Source organism: Mauremys mutica, chromosome 3 (genome assembly GCF_020497125.1).
Source record: "Mauremys mutica isolate MM-2020 ecotype Southern chromosome 3, ASM2049712v1, whole genome shotgun sequence".
Classification (NCBI taxonomy): domain Eukaryota; kingdom Metazoa; phylum Chordata; order Testudines; family Geoemydidae; genus Mauremys; species Mauremys mutica.
Genome location: NC_059074.1, coordinates 89705452 through 89726192, shown reverse-complemented (window position 1 = coordinate 89726192; position 20741 = coordinate 89705452). Strand labels below are relative to the sequence as shown.

The 20741-nt window shown below is 42.6% G+C and overlaps 2 protein-coding genes across 7 annotated transcripts; both read left to right on the top strand.

Annotated features, from left to right (window-relative positions):
- Positions 1-65: 65 nt before the first annotated feature.
- Positions 66-14918, top strand: ZUP1 (zinc finger containing ubiquitin peptidase 1). Of its 6 annotated transcripts, none has more exons than XM_045008602.1 (9): positions 66-575; positions 2920-3030; positions 4304-4425; positions 5894-6062; positions 8053-8241; positions 8936-9104; positions 11383-11534; positions 11915-12135; positions 14693-14918. In XM_045008602.1, exons 1-9 carry the CDS (start codon positions 158-160, stop codon positions 14738-14740), a joined length of 1599 nt encoding a protein of 532 aa, XP_044864537.1. In that variant the 5' UTR covers positions 66-157; the 3' UTR covers positions 14741-14918. The 6 variants fall into 6 exon arrangements, with proteins under 6 accessions (XP_044864537.1, XP_044864536.1, XP_044864541.1 ...); XM_045008601.1 differs by having other exon boundaries at positions 70-575; positions 4301-4425; XM_045008606.1 differs by lacking the exon at positions 66-575 and adding an exon at positions 675-693.
- Positions 14919-15529: 611 nt separating this feature from the next.
- Positions 15530-17860, top strand: DHRS1 (dehydrogenase/reductase 1). The gene has a single exon (XM_045008607.1). It carries the CDS (start codon positions 15936-15938, stop codon positions 16920-16922), a length of 987 nt encoding a protein of 328 aa, XP_044864542.1. The 5' UTR covers positions 15530-15935; the 3' UTR covers positions 16923-17860.
- Positions 17861-20741: the final 2881 nt, after the last annotated feature.

Sequence of the window (20741 nt, the reverse complement as noted above, 5' to 3'; positions counted from 1 at the left end):
GGGAGGGCAGGCGCCCGGTGTGAGGGGCGGGCCTTGGTAGCAGGCGGGAGAAAAAAACCAAATTGACCCCTCCAAAGCGGAAGTTATCGGGACCAGGGATAGGGCGATGGTTCCAGTGATGTCATGACGTCAGGCAGCTGAACGACTCCTACCGCGCATGCGCTGCGCTAACTTGAAGTTGAAGCAGAAACGAAACCTGCGGGCGAAGAGGGGAAGCGGTGATCAACGGCAGCTGGCCCGGCCCGGCGGGAGTTGCTGGCCCGGTCCCTGGCCTGCCCGCGCCATGCTGCTGTGCGAGCTGTGCGGCCAGGCGCTGCGCACGGAGCCGGAGATGAGGCGCCACCTGCTGCGCGCGCACCTGGAGCGCGAGTCCCGCTGCCCGCTCTGCTCCTTCTCCGCGCCCGGCTTCGACGAGCTGCGCGCTCACGTGGACAGCGCGCACCCCGAGCCGGGCCCCGCCCCCGCGGGCGGCCCGCCCCAGTGCCCCTTCTGCGGGGAGACCGGCGCCTCGCGCCGCCAGGTGGAGGCGCACGTGAGGTCCCGGCACGGCCACCTCCTGGACCCGCCGGTCCCGGGTGAGTGCGGGCGGGCGGGTCCCCTGTCCTGCCGCGTCTCCTCGCAGGCAGGCAGGCTCCGGGGCTCGGTGTCCCGGGTAGAGCTGCTCCTAGCCCGGCTCCGCACGGCCCAGCACGGGTATGAACCGCCAGTGAGGCAGAGAGACCCATGCACCCGAGCCCTCCTGTACACGCGGCTCGCTACGCGCCCCCGCCGTGCCGCCCAGGCGGCTGTCTAGCAGGGTAGTGCCCCGCTGCCAGAGCCTTGCCCTGCGGCTTGGGGCAAGTGTGGACGTTGCCTGCCTTACCGTGCCAGGGGTAGCTACCGCCCCAAGTGTAGACAAGCTCTTAGCAGGTAGTCAGCTCACGCAAGACAGGCTCCCCTGCCCAGTGCTCCTGCATCTGCTTAACTATGGCTGAAGGCACCATGATGCCTAAAGCTAAGCATGGGCATGACTGTTTGAGGGCTGGCCATGGGTGATGTGTATGTATCCAAATACTAAGTACAACACTTATTGGGGTTATGGTACTGCTTAGCCATGCAAAAATGTGATAGATATATAATAGTGACAACAAAGGATAAGGATTTTTGTGTGACGGATTAAATTACCTTTCTATTTGGTGTATAAACTAATGACAGAAAAAAGATCCAGAAGTTGACAGAGTAAAGTGACATATTTGACTGGAAACTATCAAGCCATTCCTGCACACTTAATGCTTGAGATGAAAAAGACATTCAGCTTGAGGAAGAGAGCTGGGAAAGCTATAGGAGTGGATGCAATGTCCTGCATGAGCCTGGGAGAGAGAAGGGACAAAGGTGAAGACAGTGAGCATCCAGGAGCCCTAGTCTTAATTTTAGTATAGTCAGAGTGCTATGCTGTATATTTTGTCTTTTTTTTTCTAAGTTATTTTTAGCCCTTATAGAAGGAAAGGTTGCCTTGAAAAATGAACTGTGTCCCATCAATCGTAGTGTCTTTTTCACACTTGAAGATGACTCTTTAAATTTCAACATTAACTATTAAATTGTAGATCATTCCAGCAGAAACATTCCTCTAATGTGCGTATCTCACAGTTCCGAACTGTATTCCATGTTTCCACAACAGCCCCTTCTAAACTATCTAAACCTGCAGCATCACTCCTGACAAATTCTACAGTAGTTGTATATCATTACTACAAAAATTTGTGGCATTGGAAAAAAAATGAAAACATAATGACAACATTAAATGCTAGAATTTAATAAAAATAAGGTGGGGGAGGCACTACTATGCTGATTTGTGTATAAGATGATTACATCTTCCATTAATTTTAGACACAGACACACACACACTTAAAAGAAGCCCTTGTAGAATTTTAAAGTGCTGCGTACCTTTGTTGCTGAATGTAGGTCCATGGAGCATAAGAGGCCTTGTCTCTAACAGTTATGAATTTTTACTCATGGTAAGCATCACTCATCGCCATTTTCCTGTAACAACAGTGCTCCATTTATTAATTCTCATATACATTGAGTATGTCCCAAGAAAGAGAATTGAGTAATTGAGAAATGAAAGTGAATTTTTGTCACTCTGTAAAACTATTTTTGGTTTTAACAACACATTAAAATCAAAAAAGTGATTAAAAGTTATAAGAAAAGTTCATTGTTAAAGATTCATCACAGTATCTTGTATATGTAAATGGAATAAGCAATTCCCCATTCCAGTCTTCTGGTCCTCCAAGGAGACCTTTAGCAAAAACAGTAGGCAAACATAATATATTTTATATTTCTAAGCTTAAAAAAAAATAAGCAGGAAAAATCTCTTTTGGGTGGTGGTAGGGAAAACTTCCCACCTCTTTTATACGTAATAAAGCAGAAAAATTACCAACTGATTTGTTTTTCCTTTGCATGTTGGTTTCACAACTGTAGGGCTGGACACTTGTTCTTTTGGAAACATGGGTTTCTCCCTTGACAGCAGACATTTCTTTCTTTTGCCTTTGAATGGATGTTTCAAGCTAAACATCCTCTCTCTGAAATGAAGAACTGGTAACAAATTCTGATCATTAAGTTAAATGGGTCAGGATATTATGCTTGATGAACAGTTATTTGACAGAAAAAGAGAGAATCCTTCCACCAACAGACTTGTCATAGCTTAAATGGGAAGAGTTTAATTTTCTTAACATACAAACTATATATAAATCCATTTTAAGTATAATTACTCTGTACAGTTCATTGGGTTATCTAGTAGGAAAGTATTTTGTTGTCAATACAAAATTAATCACTGTTGTCCCTCTCAGAATATGGTATATACTGTCAACTGTTTTTTTTTCTCATATGAAATACCAAATAATAGCATCGTTCATCACATTTAAATCAGTTCTTCTTTAAATACAGGAAATGGTCAACAGCTATATGAATGTCCAATGTGTGATCTTGTCTGTGTAAACTGTCAGATTCTCCAGGAACATGTGGACTTGCACTTAGAAGAGCACCGCTTTTCAGAAGGTACCTGAAAACTTGGTATTGATCAAAACTATTTTAAGTTGTACATCATTTATATTTATTTATGGGTACCAAAGCAAATCAAGAAAAAGATAGTTTGAACTTCTCAAGCATTTGTCTAAGTTTGTACAAGAAAAATTATTACTTTATTAGGCAGATGCCACTATCAACGCTGAACTTAAGGTTACACTAAACTTTAGTCAATAAGTGAGAGGTAAAACCCTGTAATTCCCTTTTACAGGTCACTTTCACAAACTACACTTACTGCAAACCATCACAATTTATTTTTTTATGGAACCACTAAGCAGATGTAGTGTACATATTAGGCAAAATTAAAGCATTTATTATGAGACACTTTAAAAAACTAGCCCTGTTTTCCTCATGTTTTTTCCAACTCCCTAGAACATATCAGTCCAAATACACACACTCTAAATTTCACATACGTAGGTTTCCTATGGTAAAGTCACAGTTCTTTTCTGCCAAGAGTAGGGGCTGGTGCTGGTTGACCAGTTACTTCTGTCCTCTTATATGGGCCTCTCTGGTTCCCTAGCTCTGTACCCTTCTAACAGATTCCCATTCAGTCCCTGACACCAGGTTTCTTGCTTCTCACTTTCAGTCCATGCCACCCAACCTGTCATGGATCTGATAAAGTTTGTCTGTGGGAGTCCTGGTCTTTTGGAACTACTAAAGTCCAACAGACTGAGGCTCCTCTCTAGCAAACAAAGAGAATTTTTTTCAGACACAGAAGATGCCTCCTTGGTAGCATTTACAAGTGCTGCTTGTCAGGTAACAGTGCCCATAATCCTCCATAGCATCAGATCACACCTAACTTAGTAAAACAGGGGAATTCTTCCCCAAAAGAGTTATCCTACAGTTAAGTTCACTCAAATGTATTTCCTGTCAATGTAATCACTAAAAAACAAGGAAACACTAGTTAACTTCCAGACAAATTCAGTTCACATGCTTTATCATCCAGACATAACCCAAATCCACAGATGCCTTAGCTTCACAAGAGTCCCTTACAGTTCACTATACAGCTGTCCAGGGCATACTCACCCAGTTCCTCAAAAATGAACTCTACACAGAGCCTAATGTCTGCTTTAATTCTTTTGTTGTCAGTATACAGAAAGCAAACGTTTTAACCTTAGCATTCACCATTTAATCCTCTACCCAGCTATGTGTATGCAAACACATTGCTATAGGTAAATATATATTTTTTATGTCAACCTATTGAAACGTGCATGCATCTTCTTTTCTTTTAAAATGATACCAGTAGATATAAATGTAGGTGGAAGTTTAAGTGATTTGGAACTGGCTCAGCAGCTCCAGAATGAAGAAGACAGACAGCAAGGATTAGAAGAAGCAAGACGAGAAAGAGAAGAATTCCAAAAACTGCAGGTACTGTAAATTTTTTCCATGGCATCCAAACGGTACCACTGAAAAATTTTGCAACCACAAACTGAGTATCTTGGAGTTGTGTTTTGTGCATTCTCACTTTAGCATCTCACATAACTTGTATCTTGCTATTGTATCTTACTATTTTTCACATTTTTTGCCTGGTAATTTCCTGTGACACAATTTGCTAGCAGTTCAGTAATAACAAACTGAACAGCTATAATAGAAACTTACATTATTTTTATAACTTCATATTATAATTCAGATTAATCTGAGTAAGGTGAGACTTGGAGCCCTTCTCCATGAGTGATAAAATAGTCTTGCTTTTCATAGTTATGTATCTCTGTGATAAATATTGTGCAGGCAGAGCTGACCCTGAAATGATTAAATTTGGTAGTATCCCAGATGTGATGTACTATATTGCATTTTGTACCATATGAAGAGAAGGTCATGCTTTTCTTATCTATAGTGTAAGAATAAATTCTAATACGTGGCTAACGATATAATAAAAAGCAGTCAAGCTCTGGCTTAGAGTGGGATGAACATAGCTACCGTGTATCTAACTCAAAAAACTCTAGTCAAGCAGCTCTAGCAGCAGGTCTGCTACAGTCATTCCACATCACCGTTAACATATTTTTGACCAATGAAATTTGAGTATATAAAAAGAAAAAAAACTCAACTGTTTTGATTGGCTGAGTGACCTTTGTCAGAATCTCACTACAAATCAATAAGCTGGGGAAAATGCTTCTGTTAGGAAGTCTCTAAGTCATGATGAGATTCAGAGCTGCCTTTGTGGAAAGGTAATGTGGTCTTGGAGAAATGGGCAGTTTGGGAGTCAGGAGATACTAGGTTCTAAATTTGGCTTTGCCAGTGACTTGATGTGTGGCCTTTGGGCAGGTCATTTCACTTTTGTCTCATTTTCCGCAACTGTGAAATGTGAATCATTTCCCAAGGATATTTTGACAATTAATTAGTTAAATATCTATACAGTGCTTTGATCATGCAACGCACTAGATACATGTTAAGTATTATTATTATTTAATTTTATTTATTTGCATTAAGTAGCTATGTCATGTCTGTGTATAGTAGCTCCTTTGAGTACGGGAGTTTGAGAGGTCCAAATTCAGTAAAAGCTCATAAAAATGGTAGGCTTTATGAATTTAAATCAGCATAAAAATTTCAGTAGTAATGTTCATGTGTTGCAATTTATTTTTGTATGCTACAGTCCAATAATACTCAAACACTTTCCTAGAAAGGTGCTTTCTGGCAGACTGGTGTTATATCAGTTCAAGCTTGACATAGCTGCAGTAGAGCACAAAATGCCACATGGCAGAATTAGTTCCATGTTAAGAGCATTTCCAAATCGTTAATTTGTTCAGAACAATACCTGTTAATTGCATTCTTTTTTATTCACAGTGATAATCAGCAGGAAGAAACACATTAAAATTTATTCATATTTTGTGCTCAACAGAGACAATATGGATTGGATAGTTCTGGAGGCTACAAGCAGCAGTCACTAAAGAATATGGAAAGGGAAGTAGCTAGGGGAAGGATGCAGCCTTCTGAATATCATAAGAGAAAAGCTGACATGATGGAATCTTTGGCTTTTGGAGTAGATGATGGGAAAACAAAGACCTCAGGTCAGTATTTAACCTGTGTTGCTGGAGGAGCATGGATCCTTTCATCTTTTCGGCTCAGATTGATAGACCAATAGTTGTGGTGATGGCATTGCTGTGACTGCAGCTATGCCTAATATGTTCTTGTTGTTACTCATGTAGTTGGTCTTCTCATTCTGTCTAGTTACTACTATGTAGTTTACCTCAGCTTCTGTACCATGTATTTAGTTAGACCGGTGGTTCTCAACCTATTTACCATTGTGGGCCGCATCTAATACTACCTACATAGCCCTGAGTATGTCACGTGGGTTGCAGCTCTGTGCTGATTGGGCCGCAGGTCGAGAACCTGAGCTAGATAGAGAAGGGTTCAGTCTTAATTCAGGGCTGTTGGATATCCCTAGATGTTTGTACTAGCTATTAATTAGGTAAAGCCCAGCACATTCCTGACTTGTTTATTCCCATCTTTCTGCGATCAATGGCCCTAAAAATTTGGAATTTAGCTATCTGGTCTGTCCATTTGGCCCTCTGCCTGCATGTCTGGATTACACATGATCTAATAGGGTTTCCCCTGCATTTTCAGGTCTTTTTTTGCAGTTGAGTCATTTACATTTGTTTGTGTTTAGCAGGGTCTCAGCTAATTCCATAAGGTTCTTTATTTAACCTTCCATCACCAATAACATTCACTTTCTCCTGAAGACAGTGTAGTGCTTGCTCAGTGGCACGGATACAGTATGTACCAATGATAGCGAAAAGACAGCAGTATGGTACCAGAATGGCTTATTTTATACTCAGCTGTATTTTTTCCTTAACACTTCCCTGCATTTTATGCCAGTGAAAGTTTATCCTACTGGCAACTTTTGTTTTCTAGCAGTGATTCTTTTGGTGACAACTTCAACTCTCCTAATTGGAAGGCCCAGGAAAAGATTCTTCAGTGGTAGATGTTTACTTAGTACCTAATGCAGATAGCATTTAATGTGCTAAAGTTTAGATCCTAAACTACATCCAGTATGTTAAGTGTACTAAAAATTACCAGTGCCTTTTAAAAAAGGAATTGAAAATCCATTCATTTTATTTTCCTGCCAAAACCAGAGTTCAAGGTTTTGTTACCTCAGCTATAGTTGGCAACTAGTGCTTACAGAAACTTCAATTCACACCTTGATAGTTAAAATTTAGCTTTTAATTCCACCTGTATTAATTGGAATTAACAACTTGGTCTTAAAGATTTGAGACCTTAAAGATGAACTGCAGTGCTTTTTAAACTTTAAGGGGTAATGTTTATGGCAGAACAACAAATGAGGCACTTAAATGAATGCAAAGCTACTTCCAAGAATATTATTGTTATGCAGCAAGGAAAGACTTGACACACCACAATGAGTGGCTTTTCTAATTTTTGAACGTTTGAATTCAAAAATTCAAATGTGTCCACTGTTTTCTTGGACATTACTTTGGGGGATGTTGCTTGGTGAGTAATTGTTCAAGGACTGCCTTAAAAAATGAGGGTCTGGAAGAAGTGAGAGAGGATTACCGATAGTATCCATAAGGATGTTCATGGTTGAAAAGGGATAACATAATGAGGATAGAGTGTTAGCATTGTCTGTTGGAATTACTTGTCACATAATTAGTGGTAATTAGTCACATCTCTTGTATCACTTCTGTAGTTCACAATTTACCAATTATACATATGCTGTTATATTTTCATGCAGTGATGCTATATTGATCTTAGAAAAGGCACTTGATGTGGCTGCAACAGAAAAGCTCAGCCAGATTTTTAAAATATATCAGAAGTATGTTGATTCATCAAGTTAGGTGGGTGGGAGAGAAATGAAATGGCAAGATTGTCTGTCTGTACATGACCTAAGTTCACGATTTAACTGACTGCTATATGCTCATTCATCAGTTGTGACCTGTGTTGTCTTTTTGATTTCTCAACTTGCCCCTAGATAAAGAGAACCTGCTCCTACAGAATATTAACTTGTGCATCGTGTAGGCTTAATATTTATATTCTGTCTTTTAGGAGTCATTGAAGCACTGTGCAGGTACTATCAAAATGAAATCAAAGATGTAAGACGTGTATGGCTTTCTACAGGAGTGGATCACTTTCACTCATCTTTGGGAGACAAAGGTTGGGGTTGTGGCTACAGGAACTTTCAAATGCTGCTTTCTTCATTATTGAGCAATGGCATGTATAATGACTGTTTGAGAGGTATGTACAGTGAGTTACCATTTTGAATGTTAACTTCTGCATACAATATTCTGATTAATTAGAAATCAGGGAGTGTAAACTTTTTGTGATATTTAATAGGTTAGTGATATCTATGAAATACTTTCTTTATCATTAGCAGATATTCTACAAATTTTCAGGAACAGATTTGAGACAAGAAGACTGAATACTGAAGGAGACACAACTGAAATTAATATTTTAGAGTAAAGAGCTAGAAATAGAAATGTATTTTTGTAACACATTAAGGCATTTTGATTATCTGTCATTCCTGTTTTTATAAATGAAACAGTGATTCTAAGACTATGGCCTGGTCTACATTGGTTGGGGGGGAAATCAGTCTAAGTTACGCAACCTCAGCTATGTGAATAAGGGAGCTGAAGTTGACATACTTAGATCTACTTACCACAGTGTCTTCAGTACGGTGAGTTGACTGCTGCCACTCCCCCGTTGACTCTGCCTGCGCCTCTCGCCAAGCTGGAGTACGGGAGTTGATGGGAGAGCGCTCGAGGATCAATTTATCGCGTCTAGACTAGACACGGTATATCGATCCCCACTGGATCTATCGCTGCCTGCTGATCCGTCCAGTAGTGAAGTCATACCCTTAGTTGCACTTTAGCAATAAGAGACTGCTTCAGTTTTGGGGATCAGCAAGATGAATGTTGTTTTTTTATTTCAGATATTACTTTAATTCCTTGTATTCCAAAAATTCAGTCCATGATTGAAGATGCTTGGAAAGAAGGTTTTGATCCTCAAGGAGCATCTCACTTCAGCAATAGATTACATGGTACCAAGTCATGGATAGGAGCATGTGAAATTTATTCTCTGTTAACCAGTCTCAGGTTAAAGTACGTGAAGATTTTCAATAATCTCTTAAAAATAAGGGATGTTTTCGGTTTCAAACTAAACATATTGAGCAGTAACACATGATAGTACACTATATTGTTTGTTTAATTTTATAATTACAGAGCTAATAATTGACCACACTTATGTCTGTCCTTTTCACATCAACTTTGAAGGTGGTGGAGATGCCAAAATTCTTATACAAAACACAGCATATGTATAGGCTATCTGCACACTCAAACCAATTTAGGCCATTGGTTTCTTATTTCAAATTCCTTTCCATGAGAGTGAGAACCAGGCACTCTGCTTTTGGAGCTGTATAACTTATGCAACTTCATTGGCTTTAAACTTTGACTGATCTTTAAACGCACATAAGACTGAAGCTTGGTCTAGACTACAGAGTTAGGGTGACATAAGGCAACTTACGTTGACCTAATTATGTCAGTGTACACACTACAGCCTTGTTCCTGCCGATGTAAATGCCCTACTACACCGACATAATAACCCCAGCTCCACAAGAGGCATAGCCTTTATGTTGGTGTAGTTAGGGCTACACAGTGTCCCTGTAGACACTTATCAGAGGGGTAGCCGTGTTAGTCTGGATCTGTAAAAGCAGCAAAGAGTCCTGTGGCACTTTATAGGCTAACAGACGTTTGGGAGCATGAGCTTTCGTGGGTGAACACCCACTTCGTCGGATGCATGTAGTGGAAATTTCCAGGGGCAGGTATATATAAGCAAGCAAGAAGCAGGCTAGAGATAACAAGGTTAGTTCAATCAGGGAGGATGAGGCCCTCTTCTAGCAGCTGAGGTGTGAAAACCAAGAGAGAAGAAACTGGTTTTGTAGTTCCTTTACAGTGGCTGTTGGGGCTCACAGCTGTAGCTGTGAAATTTCAGGTTGGTAGGTGGCCATGCTATGAAATTGAGCCCAGTGGAGGGCTTACAGTTTGTCAATTTCACAGCTACAGCTGTGAGCCAGACTGCCCTGCACTGAGAGCCCAAGCTCTCTGCAGAGCTCCCAGGTGGAAACCAGGCTGTCCAGGCTGAGAGCCCTGTGGAGCAGAGACAATAACAGCATGAAATTGGTGAGAATGTCAATCTTACAGCTGTGACATTGAGCCCAGTACTAAGATCACAGCTGGGGGCTGTCACCCTTAGGCGCATGGAGGCTCCAGGTGTGAGCCCCTTGCGGCTGTCAGTGCCCCAATTCAGTTGGTGCAAGTGCTCCTGGTGAGGATATGCTTCACCAGCAAAAGGAGGGTAGTATGGACACCAACAGCCAATTGAATTACTGAGGTGGCTGTAGGGTGACCTAAGTTAAATTGACCTAATTTTGTAGTGTAGACAAGCCCTTAGTTAAAGCACCACACAATTTGTGAATCTGCATAGAACTGCAGGCAGTTATTCAGCTTAGAACTTAGGGCATGTCTTCACTACGGCACTAAATCGGCACCACTTTCAATGCAGCGGCGTCGATTTAGCAGTCTGGTGAAGACACAATAAGTTGATGGGAGAGCACTCTCCCATCAATGCAATTCATCTACCTCAATGACAGATGGAAGCTATGTCGACGGGAGAGCTTCTCTCGCTAACATAATGCGGTGTAGACACTGCATTAAGTCTATGTGAGATACATGGCTTAAGGGTGTGCGGTTTTTTAATACCCCTGAGCAACATAACTTACATCAACATAAGTGGCAGGGTAGACAAGACCTTAGTAAAATTCCATACTGCCTATGCATAAAACTTTAATTAAAGCTTCACATTCATTAAAACTTTCACTGCCACTTCCTAATGGAGGTCTAGTCTTATGAAAAAAGTTTTAAGTGCAGTTATTGATTTGCGCGTGTCTCAATTTACTACTCAAACTTAAAATATGATGTAGTCCTGCCACTTTGGATAACTCAAGGTGAAGGTGAAAGGATTTTCATAAACTCCCCAAATTTGAGCTGAGACTAAGAATAGAACATTTGTAACCGAAGGGATATTTTTTTTCCATAGTTTTGGGCAATAGAAATCACATTGCTTCTCAAGTATAGCTTTTTGCTCTAGTTTTAAAAAAATAATTAAGCATAATATGAAGGTATCTGGCTGAACTGTCATCAGGCCATTCCAGACCAGCAGGGTCTGTTTCTGGTTCCACGCAATTATGAAACTACTGCTAGTGCTATTTGTGTAAAGGCAGTGATAAGTGTATCTGACATTACAGAATAAAGACTAGACACTACAAACAAAAAACCTGGACTTACTATAAGACTCTGAGTTTTCATCTTAAATCTTCTATAGGTGTCAAATCATTGACTTTCACAAGCCAACTGGCCCCTTGGGTACACACCCTCGTTTATTTGAATGGGTTTTGAGCTACTATTCTTCAAACAGAGAAGGTGGTACAAAGGTTGTGTGTACCCGCAAACCACCTATCTACATGCAGCACCAAGGTCAGCATAATCTGTACTAGTTTCTTGATCTCTTGTATAGAATTTTATTATATTTGTATAACATGGTATTATTTCAAATGACATTTCATATTCTCTGCCTCCTTCATCCTTGTATGCAGGAAGTTTCCCAATTTATTTCCTGTTAATCTTATTGGTTATAAGTAAAGAGAAATATATAAAATAAAATTCCCATCAGATTAAAATTGTTAGTCAACTCAAGGCCAGATTTAGGGTTTGAACTGGTTGATATAAACTTTTTTCATTGGAAAATAACTTGTTAAAGAAAATGTTCTCATTTTTTACTTGTAGCAATAAAGGGATAAAAGACATCCTAGTACCTTATGCGAGTTTTTACTGTCATTATTTTGTTTTGAAATTAGGGCATAGCCGTACTATTGTTGGAATAGAAGAGAGGAAGAATAGAACATTATGTTTACTAATATTTGACCCAGGATGTCCATCCCAAGAAATGCAGAAACTGTTAAAACAAAGCAATGATGATACCAGTCTCAAACTACTTCGGAAATTTGTGGGTAGCTTAAAAGATAAACAGTACCAAATAGTGGCTGTAGATGGCGAGCTCTCACCAGAGGAGAAAGTTGTAAGTATTCCAGAAAAGTTTCTGTACACAGAAACATAATAGAATTAATCTTTTTGTCTTAACCACTCTGGATATATACTGTTGATAATCTGGGTGTGTTGTGATCTTTTTTTCCATCTTTCCCCACCCCACACTCCAGCAAAACACCCCAAAACAAAATGCCCATCTGTTTATTCTTCAGATAAAAGTAAGATCTTTAAAACACAATAATGCACATTCTTATACTCATGTGGTTCAAGTTCTTGTAATTCTAATTAAAGAAATATTCAAGACCAAAATATATATACTAATTCTACTATTCTTAAAAACAGTTTCCTACATCAGTTTTGTGAAGCTTGCAACTTTGTGTATGTACATACTTTACATGTATACAGCATTTTCTCGAAAAGAATACTGAGCTCTTCTCAGAAACAAAGAATACCATACCCAATTGAAACTGTAAAGAGAATTTAATTAGATCTTGTTTACACTAAGATTAAGGCTGTAGCAATAGGTTATTGTTTTATATGTAAACCAGTGGGGGATGAGACACATCACCAGCATGTTTCACACTGGTATTGGCTGACAGCAGAGAAATATAGTCTTATGACGCCTAAGTTCACTTCCTGGTTCTGGAGGGGAGTGTACTCAGTGGTTAGACTAGACTGTTTTCCCCCTGTATCTCCTGTCTGTCCCTTTTCCCCCTCCCCCTCTGCTGCTCTTCATCCTTTAAGTCCTACCATTCCCCTGCCCCTCTGATTCCCAGTCAGGTTGTTTTCTCCTCCTTCAGTACAAATCATAGAAGATTAGGGTTGGGAGAGACCTCAGGAGGTCATCTAGTCCAACCCCCTGCTCAAAGCAGGACCAATCCCCAACTAAATCAACCCAGCCCGGGCTTTGTCAAGCCAGGCCTTAAAAACCTCTAAGGATGGAGATTTCACCACCTCCCTAGGTAACCCATTCCACTGCTTTACCATCCTCCTAGTGAAATAGTTTTTTCCTAATATCCAACCTAGACCTCCCCCACTGCAGCTTGAGACCATTGCTCCTTCTTCTGTCATTTGCCACCACTGAGAACAGCCTAGCTCCAACCCCTTTGGAACCCCCCTTCAGGTAGTTGAAGGTTGCTTTCAAATTCCCCTTAACCTTTCTCTTCTGCAGACTAAATAAGCCCAGTTCCCTCAGGGTCTCCTCATAAGTCATGTGCCCCAGCCCCCTAATCATTTTTGTTGCCCTCTGCTGGACTCTCCCCAATTTGTCCACATCCTTGCGGGGGAGGGACACAACACTGGATGCAGTACTCCACATGTGGCCTCACCAGTGCCGAATAGAGGGGAACAATCACTTCCCTTGATCTGCTGGCAGTGCTCCTACTAATGCAGCCCAATATGCCGTTAGCCTTCTTGGCAACAAGGGCACACTGCTGACTCATATTCAGCTTCTCATCCACTGTAATCCCCAGGTTCTTTTCTGCAGAACTGCCACTTAGCCAGTTGGTCCCCAGCCTGTAGCAGTGCCTGGGATTCTTCCATCCTAAGTGCAGGACTCTGCACTTGTTGAACCTCATCAGATTTCTTTTGGCCCAATCCTCCAATTTGTCTAGGTCACTCTGGACCCTTTCCCTACCCTCCAGCATATCTACCTCTCCACCCAGCTTAGTCTCATCCATGAACTTGCTGAGGGTGCAATCCATCCCATCATCCAGACCAGGGGTCGGCAACCTGCGGCTCCCGGCTCGCCAGGGTAAGCACCCTGGCGGGCCGGCCCGGTTTGTTTATCCTCCGCGTCGGCAACTTCGGCCGATCGCGGCTCCCACTGGCCGCGGTTCGCGGTCCCAGGCCAATGCGGGAGGCAGGAAGCGACGCGAGCCAGGGATGTTCTGGCCGCGGCTTCCTGCCTCCCGCATTGGCCTGGGACCGCGAACCGCGGCCAGTGGGAGCCGCGATCAGCCGAAGTTGCCGACGCGGCAGATAAACAAACCGGGCCAGCCCGCCAGGGTGCTTACCCTGGCGAGCCGGGAGCCGCAGGTTGCCGACCCCTGATCCAGACCATTAGTGATGCAGTGCTCCATGGATTTAGAACTCTAATAGGCCTCTGCTGAGCACATCCAAACAAATTTTTCAGTGGCTTATAACTTGGCCAAATTTGGGGTGAACTTTTTGGGCAATCACCCTTAACAAAAGACACTTCCTTGACACCAGGTGCCCCCCTCCATATGGAGGTGCTAGATCTTCTCAACAAAATGGTTATATGAATTTTTTAGAATATGCAAAATAACTACTTCCCTAATCTCATTCTTTCAGTTGAAATTTAAACCCTTATCCTAAGGTAAACACCCAGCATAGAAGAACTTCAGCGTGAATGTCTAAAGTTTGGTAAAGTTATAAGCAACTGCAAGCGAGGTTTATAATGGAAAGAAATAGGTAACCTTAACTCTAGGTTAAAGTTATTTAATATGTATCATTTTTAAACTAATTTATAATACTGTTTTGAAATTACTTAATAATGCTCAGAATTACATAAGGTATATGTTAAGTGATATTTTTGTTCTCTGAATGCATCTAATTTTCTTTTTAAGGTTCGCTGCCAGGCGTCTCAAATGTTCACAGCAGAGAGGATTCCTTAAAGGGTGGCCTATTTACTACTTTTCTCTGGAACTCCATGGATGTGAAACTTTGAAAAGCTGTCTAAATGCATTTAATCATCTTATTTATAATGTGTTAATATTTTTCAGCATTTTTAATTATACCTTGCCAAAAAAATAAGTTTGTCCTGTTAATTTTTTAATAAATATTTATAGGCTTCATGGTTGTGTACTCTATACCCTGCAGGAATATAAGGTTGGGCCTTATGTTAGCCATGTAGCATAATAAAGTGGGGAATCTGGTCAATTTACTGGAGTATGGAAGAGTATAGTGACTTGCTCCTGAGTGGCAATAGTACCACAAGATTTTAACTGTAATGTGTTACTGCTGTATGGCTTACCAAGGCTCTTATTTACTCTTCCACCACTTTTTATTAGTATCTATTCTAATAACCACCCTTTCTATATAGGAGCAACTCTATAGGGCTAGTGTATCTGTGTAACTGATAACTGCCTTAACAATTGCAAAGTTCTTGTTCTCCTATATCCATGATGTTGTCTTAGAGATGAGGAGTTGTGTCACATGGTGATAGTTATGCACTATATACCTGAAGCTGCTGCGTCTATTTCCTCTACAGCTTGTCACATGAATCAATGTTGCAGAAAAAATGTCAAAGGTGGAGCTCAGAAGCTGTAGTAAAATAGTAGAGGATTAACTCAAATCTGTCACTCCTTTCAAAATGTTGGCTGGGTTTCAGTGCTGCCTATAGAGCCTTTTTTCCTAAGGCGGGTGTTTCACGGGCTGAGTATTCACTCGTGGTGTGACGGCGCAGCTAGGCTGGTGCCGACGGGGGCGGGTAGTGCTCCTGCAAAGAGCTCTGGGTGGCTGGACTCTGACTCGGAGCCATATTGTCCCATCCCCGTGCGGCCAGGGAAGGGGAGATAGCAGAGGGCTGATCCCAGCCGTGCTTCGGCGCCAGGGGGAACGGGCCTGGCCTGAGCCAAGCGCTGTCTCCAGCGTAGGGGCCGCTCCCCTTATGTAAGCGGGGCAGGGCGGCGTTTAGCTGTAGGGGGGGGCGGCTCGTCTGAGCGGGAAACTTCCGGCGTGTCCCCGGCTGCATCGCGGCAGCGGCGGGATTAAACCGGGCTGCAGCGGCCGCAGCTCTCCCCGGCTTGCGGTGCAGCCGCACCGACTCTCGGCCGACTCCGGGCAGCGCCCTCCCGCGGCGGCGGCGGCATGTCCGGCGGCGGGCGGCTCGCGGGCCGGGTGTGCCTGGTGACCGGCGCCTCGCGGGGCCTCGGGAAGGGCATCGCGCTGCAGCTGTCGGAGGCGGGCGCCACCGTGTACATCACGGCCCGGCAGCGGGAGCCGCTGCTCCGGGCGGCGGAGGAGGTGTCGGCCCGGGGCGGGCGCTGCGTGCCCGTGGTGTGCGACTCGTCGCAGGAGGAGGAGGTGGCGGCGCTGTTCGAGCGGCTGCAGCAGGCGGAGGGCGGGCGGCTGGACGTGCTGGTGGCCAACGCCTTCTCCGGGGTGGATGCCATCGCCGCCCAGCAGTGGCTGCCCTTCTGGGAGAGCCCGGCCGCCCTCTGGGACCAGATCAACAATGCGGGCCTGCGGGGCCACTACCTCTGCGCCCACTATGCCGCCCGCCTCATGGTGCCGGCCGGGCACGGCCTCATCGTCATCGTCTCCTCGCCCGGCGGCCTGCGCTACATGTTCAACGTGCCCTATGGCGTGGGTAAGGCTGCCTGCGACCGCCTGGCTGCCGACTGTGCCATCGAGCTGCGCCCCTACAGCGTGGCCTGCGTGACACTGTGGCCCGGCCTCGTCCGCACTGAGGCGGTGCTGAAGGAGGCCGAGGGTTCAGGCCCGTGGACCGTGCCGCTGCAGAAGATGATTGGCAATTCTGAGAGCCCCGAAGTGAGCGGCAAGTGCGTGGTGGGCCTGGCGTCCGATCCTGCCATCATGTGCCACAGCGGCAAGGTGCTGCTCACCCCAGACCTCGCTCGCCGCTACCGCTTCCGTGATGTGGATGGGAGACCCGTCTACAACTACGTATCGGTGCGCAATATTCTCGTGATGCTGATGCCACGGCTGACCTGCCTCTTCCGCCTCATCCCAGAGTGCGTCAGCATACCCAAATGGGCTCTTTCACTTTACTCCAGCAAATTCAGTGTCTACCCACCCCTGCAACCAGCCCCCAAACCTCGAAAAAATGTTTGATAAATTAATAATAAAAAATGTGCCCATGATGTTTTTTAATTTTCTGTTTCTTCGTTGCTTTCTGAAAATGTGTCTTGGGGTTGAAACTTTCTCCTCTGGTGCCCAGCGAGTTTTCAAAAATCCTCAAAGCTGGCTTTCCCCAGAGCTTATTCCTTTTTGGTGAGGAACACTCCCTGATTTAGATATTCATTTTAAGGTGGTGTTTATAATCTCTTCCTCTGGGGATGAAGGGTTTGGCTGAGTGTTTCAGTGAGCCTTTGAAATCGTCCTTGAAGTTTTGCAATAATTCCTGCCTTCGTTTGCTCCCCATGGCCAAAGAGCAGCTATTCATGCTAGTTCCCCATAATGTAAAGACTATAGAATCTTTATTTAGTGTACAACCGCTTATCCATTTCCTGGAAAATTTTAAATTCAGATTTAATCCTTTGCTGTATAGGAGTTTCTCATTAGAATGCTTTGGATACCCATAGATTTTGGAACAAATTTATCAGCTGTAACCCACATGGTTCCAGGACATCTTGGTTTAGCAGAGGAGTTCTTACAGTACATAATAAAACGGGGATTATGTCCTGGTTTCAGTATAATTGGCTGATTGACCTTTTTACTGCCCCACAGTCCCAATATTAGACCCTGATGCATCTTCCAGGTGTAGGCAGTTATGATAAAAGGAAATGTCATTTACTGTAAAATTTATTCTGGTGATGCTACGACCTGATGTCTGAGTTTGAGATTGCAGTTTTACTCAGAAAAGTGACTGGAAAAAATAGTATTGTGGGAGTTTTATTTGTGTCTCAATTTTTTTTATTCAAATACTCAGTTTACAGATAAAGTTCTGCTTTATGTTTTAATAACTCCTACCACTGTAAACTCAATCTGAGAATTAAGCGCTAAACTGTATTTATCAGCTTTCAACTGGAATAAAGTTTCTGCAAATCAAATTATGATCTCCCACACCCCTGTGTAATCTTCTGTTATGAGTGGGATTGCATAAATGTGACTGACTGGAACTTTGGTAACAATTTTCCTTGGTGGCCATGGCTAGCAAGGGGGTGAAGTGGGGATATTGTTTGAAATCCTGCTTCAGAAAGGGGAAAAGAGGAAAAAGAAAGGGAGGATGGAAAAACAGAATGGGGGAAGAGACAGGATGGGAGAGAGAGAGTGTGTGAAAGATGAATGGCAGAGTCTTTTTTAATACATAGTACATATTTTGTATTTTCATTTTTCCATTAATATTTACAGCAGGCTTGGGTGTGGCATTTTGGGATCTGATGGGGAAAAAGGTTTTGTAATTCCAACATGAGTGTAATTAAATTTGGAAAGGTAATTACATTAGCTGAAATCAGCCAATTAGTTCACAACGTCCATCCAATCCAGTTTATAAACCCAAACATCCCACTGATAGCTCATGGAATAGGCAGTGGTCAGATTGTTTATTAACATCTGTTTCTTGGTTTGTTTCTCTAACAGTTAGTCAAACCATAAGCTTCCCATATGTCATAGGGAGGGATACACACTGGGATGACTTCAATATTCTCTTCCTTTCCTATGAGGAAACGACTAAGGTGAGGCTTGTCAGTATCTTTACAGCTAATGTATAGAACCATAAACATGTCCAAGCAGATCACATCTAGTCATACCATAGAATTACAGTGAGATGTGAAGTGCTGGCATCAGTGAAAAGGAACCTGGTCTTTCACAATGTTATCAAGTCTCATGTAAACCTAGGCAAAGCTTTCATAATGAAACCTGTAACCAAGACATACCTGTTCTTAGGTTTCATTATGAAAGTTAACCTTTAGGAGAATTTGGGCCAGCTTGGGTTGACCTGTGTCCCTCCTTCTCTTCACACAATTCTCAGATACAGTCTGAAAAGCCCAAGCAAAACTTTACATTAAGCCAATGAATTTGGCCAAATTTTATTAGTTGTTGAACCTGGATACCCTGCACCCATTAATTCCTTCCCACCCAACTAGTGTGTCATAATTAACAAATTTGATATCCATAGTTAAGTGTCCTAACAACTGACTTACCCTAGGAAGAAAGGCTCTGCATTGTCATGAGAGCCAGCTGACATTTTTTTTTTTTCGCTCTAGTGGTTAGGGCAATCACTTAGCAAATAGGAAACTCAGGTTTGCAGGCCTGTGTTTTCCACATCCCATGTGTATGGTAAAAGTACCAGATGGGCTATTGGTTATGCTGGGGTGTTTCTCTTTGTCTCTCATAAACTTTTCATGAAAAATATTGATTATTCCTTTCCTCATTGGAATGGAAACGGCATTTCAAAACATTGACATTTTTGGTGAGATGGAATTGTTTCTGGCAGGCCTTAAATGTCATACATAGGTTTTACCTCTGTTACCCATTTTGTTCTGCACTCTTCTGCAAAATGACTGATATTATGGCATTTTCTGCCCTTTGCATTCAATGCTGGATAGTCATCCCTGTATGTGTGAGTCACAATAGTCCCATGTGCATGGTGCTGCTTTCGAATGCTGATTGCGCAAAGGGGTTGTGTACGTTTACTTTGTCTGTTCTCCTTCCTAAGTTTAGAATATCAATAAGCCTTTTTAGTAGTCTATTGACTAGCTACTGGGCTTTTAATCTCAAAGGCCAGATCAAATTTTGATGGCTTCTTCTCTCAGAAATCCTTAACGGAAATGTCAGTTAATTTTCTGTTCCAAATGTGCTTCTTTTTACTGGATGCAAAGTCTCTATTCCATTAGAAGGGGCACATTTCTAACAAATGCTTTGGCTTATTCTCTAAGCTTTTGACTATGTGGGTGCAAACAAGCTCTGTCATGGATAATACTTTGTTCAGGCACAAAGTAATAATTAAACTTCTTAAGGACTATCTCAAAGTCATTCATTTGTTTAGTTCCAAAGGTTTAGTTCCAGTTTTCCCTGTTGTTTATCAGGGACTACACCCTATCTAGAACTCTGTACAGCACACGGAAATATCTAGCATATGTCTACACAGCAAAGACAAACCCACAACACCAAATATCAGAACACGGGTCAATAGCAGTGAGACGTTCTTGCTTGGGCTCTGAAACCCTGCAAGAAAACTGGGCTCCAGCCTGAGACGGAATATTTTTAGCCTCACAGCACAAATCCCATGAGTCCAATTCTGTTAACCCAGGCTCTGACACTTGGGGCCATGGGTTTTTCTTTGCAGTGTAGACATACTACTAGTGGCTGAATAATACACTGCAAATAACCATATAGTTACACCTACTGCCTAAAGGCTGTGCCTCCAATATGATACTTTCAAACCCCCACATTCTACATGACCCTCCAAACTCACTTGAGCCAAACTTCTCTCACTGTGACCAACATTCCCTTTCACCAGGTTCCTACCACTGCTACCCACTTGCAACCAACTAACCCCTTTCCTTGTCTCCTTCAATTCCCCACCCACCATACTTACAATCTCTTTTACAAGCAGCACCAACACGAAGGAATCTCAGGCGACAGTTCATCTTGGTGCAAATTTAGGCCCTCATCCTACAGACACTTTGGCATATGCTTATCTTTAAACATTTTGGCAGTTCCATTGACTTTAGTGGGACTAAGCTGATGTCATAAAATACCCAAGTGCCAGCTCTCCTAGTCTCATTCAACAGCTGTGCCATTCCTAGAAAATGTAATTCTTAAAAAAGACCAAAATTCAGTGTAGTTGTTGGAGGTTTAAAGTCGGGTGAATTTTATAAAATTTGAAAAAGAAGTATTGCCAGTAGAATTGTCGAAAGGAGTACTGTGGGCCAATATAAAAACATAAGCAGAAGAGAGATCAAACTTTCAACACTTTTTGTTATCAAG

What these genes read in the sequence shown, in the direction of transcription:
- ZUP1 (XM_045008601.1), top strand. Translation starts at nt 158, where the DNA reads ATGCGCTGCGCTAACTTGAAGTTGAAGCAGAAACGAAACCTGCGGGCG. An exon ending in AAGAATTCCAAAAACTGCAG is followed by an intron (nt 4,426 to 5,893) that starts GTACTGTAAATT and finishes TGTGCTCAACAG; the next exon opens with AGACAATATGGATTGGATAG. An exon ending in GTATAATGACTGTTTGAGAG is followed by an intron (nt 8,242 to 8,935) that starts GTATGTACAGTG and finishes TTTTTATTTCAG; the next exon opens with ATATTACTTTAATTCCTTGT.
- DHRS1 (XM_045008607.1), top strand. Translation starts at nt 15,936, where the DNA reads ATGTCCGGCGGCGGGCGGCTCGCGGGCCGGGTGTGCCTGGTGACCGGC.